The 8,132-nt window shown below is 39.6% G+C and overlaps 1 protein-coding gene across 1 annotated transcript; it reads left to right on the forward strand.

Annotated features, from left to right (window-relative positions):
- Positions 1–1,091: 1,091 nt before the first annotated feature.
- Positions 1,092–7,219, forward strand: gfral (GDNF family receptor alpha like). The gene is made up of 6 exons (XM_036547239.1): positions 1,092–1,162; positions 2,355–2,495; positions 3,577–3,729; positions 4,619–4,999; positions 5,976–6,300; positions 6,934–7,219. Exons 1-6 carry the CDS (start codon positions 1,141–1,143, stop codon positions 7,217–7,219), a joined length of 1,308 nt encoding a protein of 435 aa, XP_036403132.1. The 5' UTR covers positions 1,092–1,140.
- Positions 7,220–8,132: the final 913 nt, after the last annotated feature.

Here is an 8,132-nt window from a genome sequence, read left to right on the forward strand (position 1 = left end):
AAGGCAAGTCGTAACTAGCTGGCTGCTGACCTATCTCGGCGTTGGGAGCACGGCTATCTGCCTAAACTGTGTGGGATTGGGGGCATAGCTAACTTCATGTTTGTTCTGTTGACAAAAGTCAAAGCTGATTTGAAAATTGCATACTTCGAAGTGAAGTGTTGTTACATTTTAAATTGTGTTTTCCAGCAAGGGTTGTTCCATCTTTAAAGTTTGCCTTAATCCCCTTATCAATATGAGACCTTGGCAAATTAAGACACTACAAAGTAGACGCGATTTAAAAATACGCAGTCAAGAACGACATAATGCTATCACAATTCTCATTGCTCAGAATTCAGTATAGCAATCGATATTTGAAAAAAAACGGCAGTGATCATTACATTAATGTCGAGCATTTCAGATGCAAATGCGTACATGTCTATGCACGTAAAATTGCATATGGACAGTCGTTTGTTTCAATTTGATGAGTTAAGTTGTTGGTAGTATAGTGTTGTGGCTGAAAAACTAGGCTTGGAACCAGAAAAAGTCATTTTCCTCTCACATCGTTCTACCTTGAAGCAAGATACGGGGACATATTCCATTCTAAAAGTAAGGTATATGGATGTAAAAATGGATAAGACTGCAAAATCTAAACTTTGCAAATCTCGGGAATGGGCGTCTGTCATTCAACTAAATTGTACATAACTCCGGCTTTACCTCATGTCTTGTTGTTCCACCTGACCCAAAATCATTCATTTGGTCTACCTGAAAAAAAGAACGCTAGTAATAAAATATCAGAATCAGAATCAGACTTTATTGGCCAAGTATGCTTTTACACATATATGGAATTTGACTCCGGTTCCAATGTCTCTCGTAGTGCGTTCACACAATGATTGTCAAGGTGACAACAACAAATGCCATCCAACAATAACATGCGTTACCCGTGATAAGTTGTGGTCAAACCACTGACTTTTTTCATCAGAGCTAATTTTAAAGGTCATCTCTGTGTAGACGTTAAATTAAAGGTTCCTTTCAGTTGACGTCACACACTTTCGTATTCATTGAGTGGCTCGCACCTTTGGAACCGGAGCTGTCCACTCTCGAGAGTACTAGCCTAAAGTGACGGGGAAGTGCCGTGTTTCTCCCATGCGTCCAGCTTTAGCCATGAAAACCACATTTGTTATAGGTGAGTAGATATGTTTGATCTCTACATCTGTCTGCGCAGGAGATCCCTCAGAAACTTAAACATAGTGCTCAAAAGCTCTTTGAAATACAGCATGCTTGAAAAGTGAATGAATGGAATAAGCTTGCAAGAAAGTCTATAGACAGTGTATTTATTTTGTTTTCCTTCATCCTTGTTTTTAAAATGAAGGAGGTGGTATTGTCAAAGTTTTCACTTCAAAAATAACAGTATTTTAGCGTTAGTGTATAACAGGAAGGCTGAATGTGGGCTTCGCAACGTTTTTGCGATTAATTTTAATTTGATGTAGCGGTGTAGCGGCTAGCTGTTAAGATCAAAGCAGCGTGTGCAAAGTAAATGTACAAAACTACATATTTGTTTAGGGTAATTTGGGGGGAGAAAGAAGAGAACCACCTGCTTCAGATCGTTTGATCCGTTTATTTTGTTGCATTGTGTTCGCCTAGTTAAACAGTCATTTTAAACGCAAGTGGAGGAAAAATGACCCTTCATACCGGGTTGAGATAACATTTTCTCTTTGGTAGAACATTGCATTTTGTGGAACATTGAGAGAGAGTGTTTGAGTCAACAGTACTGTGTGTACTGTTTGGCAAAAGAGCAGGGACACTTCGACTTACGTTCATTGAATCCCGAGCCTCGAGTTCATCTCCTCAAACTCGTTTGCATTGGATAACAGGTGATATACGTACCATATTCTACTTGGATACCTCTGGTCTTTTGGGGATCGACAGATTTTCAGAAATCCTCTTTTAATATGCTCATGACAGCATGCAAGGTCAAAATGCAAAGCCAAATTGTGTGTCTCTGTTTGTGGAATTACCCTTCCGTTACTAAATAATTTCAATTTAGAGTAACAGTGAAAGCAACAGGTGAACATATACCCATTACCCATTATCACGAGGCTATAACCCAGAGGTCAGTTCCCATTCTAGACATCTGTGAATTATGAGTGAACTGGCTTTGAACTGTTCTTGCCATCAGCCCATTCGTGACATATTTTGTTTAATTCATGCTCACCCAGGTGAAGTATGACTTCCATTATATACAGGTAGATTGGATCCTTCATCTCAAAAATGAGCAGATATGATAGTTAGCATTTCCAAAGCTAAAAACTATTTCTTAACTTTTTTTTTCTGATACAATACCCATGTTTTTTCAGTTCTTTGTTTTTCCCCCCTAGGAATTCTGGCATATCAAATGATCTGCAGTATATCCTCCAGATCTCCTACAGACTGTGCATCCAGAATGGCCACCTGTGTTTCTGAATCTGACCTGTGTAGAAGTGGATGGGCCCTGCTGAGAAACGTTTGCCATGTGACAGGTCTGGCTTCAGACTAGCAGCTCTTGATGAGCTACAGTACAAATAAGGGAGGGAGTAAACTTATCTGATAAATTTTCACAACTTGATATGAATGATTTTGCTTGATTAGCAAGCAAGCTAGTATAAATTAGGATCACCCATTAGCTGCTGATTCAGGTTTTTAGCAGGTTTCATCTTTGAAAGTTTTACCTTTGTGCACTGTACGCTAAATCATACTAGTTATAATGCAAAATAAGACAGTTATATATCCAGTCCCTGTTCCTCTTTCTATAGTAAAATGATTTAATTGAACCCATTGTCTCCGTGAAGCTAAAAAGGTTTACTTTGAAGTGCAGTACTGTAACGCCACAGTTGAGAGACAAGTCATTAAAAATGAATCATCTGCTGATGCATTGTCCTTTTCATTTCCATTTAAACTGACAAGTTTGGTAATAATGATGAACAAGGGAAAGCATTTTTTCAATCAAATAATTGTTGGTAATGAAATAATGTAATTAAATAATGTTTGTGCAAAGGTAAGCTCCCTGCCTCCTTCATTTCTTCCTCATGGTCTGAAACTGCTTCACACCCAAGAGGACATGAGAGATATGTAATATATCCCACAACATAGCACATCCCTTGATATAACTTTAATGAAATTTTATGACTTAATTTGATAACTTTTAGAAATCAGATAAGCCAGATTGAATAGAATGTTCCAAATGATGACATATCTTCTCTGCAGTCAGGAAAAACAAACATAATGCTAAGCCAGTAGCCTCAAGTCAAACTGTTCAAAGTGCAAAGGGAAAAACATTTCTTGCTTTTTGTTGCATACTGTTACGGGGTGACAAACAGAATGATTCATCTTCCTCCTCCATGGAGAACAAACACTATGCCAAATGATTCTTGATTCTTGAAACAAGCAGTTAACTGCTCCCACTGCACAGGGTCCCTCAAGGAGCAGGACAGCGGTTCCCTCTGTTAAGAGAACACCAAACACTTGCTGTACAAGAGTGAAAATCAGTGTAGATTTAGTGTACAAGACTGAACTGATCAAAGTGGATTCCTCTCTGTGTTTCTCTTTGTGTGTGAAATTCAGCTGGAAGCTGCAGAATAATGGAGTCGGAGGTGTGTAATATGACCATCCAGTATATGCTGGACCAGTTTCCTGTTTGGAGTGGATGTCTGTGTTTGGGGAAGGACTACTGCAGTGCCCCACAGCTGCTGGCTCCACAATGCTTCACTCATTCAGGTGGAGTACCAACTGTTGTGGTGCTACCACAATATTACAATGTTGTGGGAATGTTATGTTTTCATTGAGATTTTATATGTTTCTCACTACTGTGAAACACTTGAGTGTATTGGATGAAAAATGGTAATTACAACCCTGGTGCTTTCATTTGCTGACTTACATTGTGAGAACATTGTAAGGAACCAGGACAGAACACAGTCTGCAAGTTTAATTGATCATGTCATTTTATTTGTGAATGCATCACAGTTCCTATTTATTCTGGCTGCCAATAAATTTTTATTATTCCAAAAGACAGCTCCAAGGTGTTCAAGAGTTCAATTTGCTTTTATTATCATTATGAGGAGCACAGCAAAATACAGTGCCCGAGGGTACAGCAGCACAGCACTATCATATATCTGATGCCATATTACTGTTGTAAACCTAATTCAGAGATCGGCAAGTGCAGCCCTCCAGGGCATTAGGCTCTGCTGAATTTCATTCAACACTAGAAGCTTACGTGTTTGAATTAAGGTCTTATTTTAAGCCACAGACAGTGCCATATATGGATTGCATAACTGTAGGGACATTGGTTTGGATTAATTTATGAATACTGAATGAAGTTTACCTTAACAAGCAAGAAGGAATAGCAAGATAGGATGACAGAAATCAGACCAAGCTGAGTGATTGCATTGCAGGCAGAAAGTTGCATAAAAACAGTAGAGGGTGGGGGGAATTTAGAAGACACCATTGACTGTAATGGAATGCAATTTTTTTTTTTTTTTAAACTCAGCAGAAATAACCCTTTGGTGTACAAGACATGTAAGCCCTGAAGAACCACGGCCTTGTGGCCAAGAGTCTCCCCTCCATAATGTAGTGGGAATTCTAAACTTTCTTCCATGGTTTCCTGCAGATAGCCATACATCAAATCGCCCCCCTCAGTGGAGCTGGACAGAGCCAGACCCAGAGTCAGGGCTGGTGACCCCTCAGAGCTGTCTGTCTGCCCTTCATAGCTGCCGGGAGTCCCGCCACTGTTGGACAACGTATGAGAAACTGAGGGACTCATGCAGCCCAGACAAAGACCCATGTGACACCTCGAGTTCCTGCCTGCTCCTTTGGGAAGAGCTTAGGAGCACTCCCATTGCCAGCTGCACGTGTCCCACAGGAAGGAGGAGGTGCCAAAGAGTATGGACACTGCTCCACAACAACCCCTGCGTCCACACCACACAGGAGGTCCTGCCCTTACCAGATGACAGACTCCAAAACCATCTCCAAGGAGGAGACGTGAGAACTTGTATGGAATTCTGAGATTTTCCCACCATATAAAACTCCATCAGCAACGTTGTTTAGCTTGTGAACTAGCCCTTACCTCTAGCCCTGTTGTTCCAACTGTCAGTTAGTTCCTGTTTCAGGGTGTCTCTGAAAAGTACATAACTGTGGATCTACGATCCGTGGAAACAGATTATTTGTTGTGTAACCTAATCCACCATATCATACCATCAAATGGGAATCATACGGCCTTTTTTGTCTTCATCGTAGCTGCACCGATGAATTCCAAGATGGAGTGGCAAACAAGCAGCATTTTGCCATATGGTAATGTCCTGAAATGACAGATCCATAGGAAAACCAATGCCAGAGAAACAACACAAAGTACATACTCTTGAAATACATACAATACCACTTAGATTTTTTAGAATTTTTTCTTAGCATTCTGATAATTTACTCCACCATCATTATTTATTTGATGCTTTATAAGTCCTAAATATTTTCCTGTTTCTGTAGCTGTAGTTTCCATTAATGTTACCTGAAGCATCATTTACAGTATTTAATAAGGAAAGATTTGTTCCTTCTACACCACATTATAAAATGCATCTGTTATTAATCGGGAAAAACAGTGACTGTATACATGAATTATTCATTATGTAAGGAGCATATTTGTAGCATAATCCAATTCATACAGAAAGTCAAGTCAAAGTCAAAGTGTTTATTTGTCACATGCCAAGATACAATGGACAGTGGAGTGAAATGATAGACATAATCATGGACATAAAAGGACATTGCTTCTAATTTATAAATGGCAATATAGTGACAATAAGGTACTTGTAAGTATTCATCTTTGAAGGCAGTACGAAATGTACCTTTTTCACATAACTGACTCAGTGTGGGGCAGCATGACCATATGTCAGCGGCTCTAAATCTATGCCACCCCCAGAGACATAGAAAGATTTGGAATGCTGTTTATTTTAAATTGCTTTGTTGTTTCCCTCCAGCCCAAGAAACAAGGAGCTCGTGTCTGCAGACGATGATGGTCTGCGTTCAAGATGAGGTGTGCAACAGGCAGCTGGTGCCTCTCGTGCGGGCATGCTCAGTGAGCCAGTGCGAGGGCGTTCTCTGTGAGCAGGCTACCAGGCGCTTCTACGATGGGCTTCCCCACGACGTGGCTGAGATATTGGTCTTTTGCGAGTGCGCCCCCGCTGACCGCGACTGCCTGCGAGTGAAGTTGGATCTCCAGAGCGGCATCTGTTTTGGACGACTGGACCAGTTACCTACATGCTTGGAGGCACATGACATCTGTGTGGAGGACCCGTTATGCAGGTTGGCTCACAGCTGTGTGCATGCCTGCCAGTTAACATCCATATGTTTTGTCCAGCAATATGAAATGTTTTGTTTATGTATTTATCAGGAAAGGGACAGTTATCATAAACACCCTAGTGAACACTGAAAATGTTGTATTTCGTGATGATGAATGGGAAATGGAATAATACTGACAAATTCTCTTCTCATGTATTGGTCTGTTTAGAGTGATGGATTAGTGTGGATGGCCCTCACAGTCTTCACACAGTAGGATTGCTAATATATACTGTCTGTGCAAGACCACATTTCTCTTTCTCTTTTTTCTTTTTGAAGGGTAGCTATTACTTTTGTCAGAAACAAGGGAATAAACTCAAGAGGAAGGTCACTTGTAAACCTGAATTTGGTAATAATTTGACAGGTAGAGTGTTGTTGCAAAAAAGTGTTCTGAAAGACTAGAAATTACAGTGTTTGTATGGTGTTGTTATTGTATGGTGCAAATACAATGATTCTTACCTTTTCAGGGGCAAGATGGACTTTGCAATTCTGAATACACTTTCACCAGACTTGATGTTTCTTATCATTGCAGCTACACTGAGTTTGTGTTTGAGCCTCATGAATTGGTGCCATAAAGAATGTTTGTTCTGTGCTTCACAGGCAGAGATATGAGAAGTTCTGGTCTAAGTGTTTTGGAGGGGAAGAGGATACATTGTACCATGGCTATGTTCCCGGGGACTGTCTTAGCACCCTAGGCCCAGACTTGATTTTGGCTGGAAACATTGAGTGCAGGAAGGCTTTTGTGGGCATGATGGGTACCGTCCTACAGCAGCCCTGCACCTGTGATGGATTGGCAAACATGGACTTGCACAGATGCAAGAAACTTTATGAAGTGCTTCACAACCGGTCCATCTTCCGTGAGTGCAGTGAGGAGTTGAGTGGTTGACATGACAATGTCTTTATGCAGATTGCATATCAGCAATAACCCCTTAACAGCGCTTGTCTTGTGTCATGCATTTTTTTCGATGTCCTTCAAGAAACTATAAAAAGCAACATGTTATATCTTGATGTTAGGGATCACTATAATTTGCCAAAAGAATTTTTTTTCAAATTCTGTCCTGGTGAACTATATTTGGGGAAATAAAGTCATCTATCTAGCAATGTGCAGATTTTTAATGCAGAAAATGTGCAGCATATGGAACTTTAGCATGATTGCAATATGTGCTGTTGCTATGTGGTATATATTATCTTCTCAACAGTAATCTTGTGTGGAATTTTCACAGTCTTGCTTCTTTCTGTTTTTCAGATGCTCACCTTAATAAAAAAGTTGTACTGCCTCATACAACACAGGTGAATGACACACATCTGGGACTCCTATGGTTCAGTGGTAAGGGCAAATTCTTTTTTTTCTTTCGTCATAATCTGAATTTAAGATCTACCATCTTAATCTGACCCCTTCTAATTAAAATAATAACAGTGGCAGTTTACATTATTATTTATATTTTTTACACATTTATTGACATGGTTTTCCAACAGTAATGGTACTTCTTTTCTCTATTTATTGTTGGTAAAGTGTATAGACTTTAGCATTATATATAATTATTTTAAGTGAGATGTTCTCATTTTTCAGATCAACTGATTTTATGTCTTGTGTGCATCCTAGTGACTGTGATAATACTAATAACTGTCATCATCGTTTTGCATAAATTTGGGTAAGTGCCCTTTATTGTACATATTTAATAGAAATAAAGAAAACAGACTTGTAAACTGCAGACTGAGATGTACCATAAATAAAAATGCCACATTAGAATAAATACATTGAATAAATGCGATGGAATTAATTGCCAAATATCTTGTGC

The sequence above is a fragment of the Megalops cyprinoides genome, chromosome 15 (genome assembly GCF_013368585.1).
Source record: "Megalops cyprinoides isolate fMegCyp1 chromosome 15, fMegCyp1.pri, whole genome shotgun sequence".
NCBI classification, from domain to species: domain Eukaryota; kingdom Metazoa; phylum Chordata; class Actinopteri; order Elopiformes; family Megalopidae; genus Megalops; species Megalops cyprinoides.

Excerpts from the sequence above, each read along its gene's own strand:
- gfral (XM_036547239.1), top strand. The coding sequence starts at position 1,141 with ATGAAAACCACATTTGTTATAG. Across the intron at positions 1,163-2,354 it reads GAAAACCACATTTGTTATAG|GAATTCTGGCATATCAAATG; the intron begins GTGAGTAGATAT and ends TTTCCCCCCTAG. Across the intron at positions 2,496-3,576 it reads AAACGTTTGCCATGTGACAG|CTGGAAGCTGCAGAATAATG; the intron begins GTCTGGCTTCAG and ends TGTGAAATTCAG.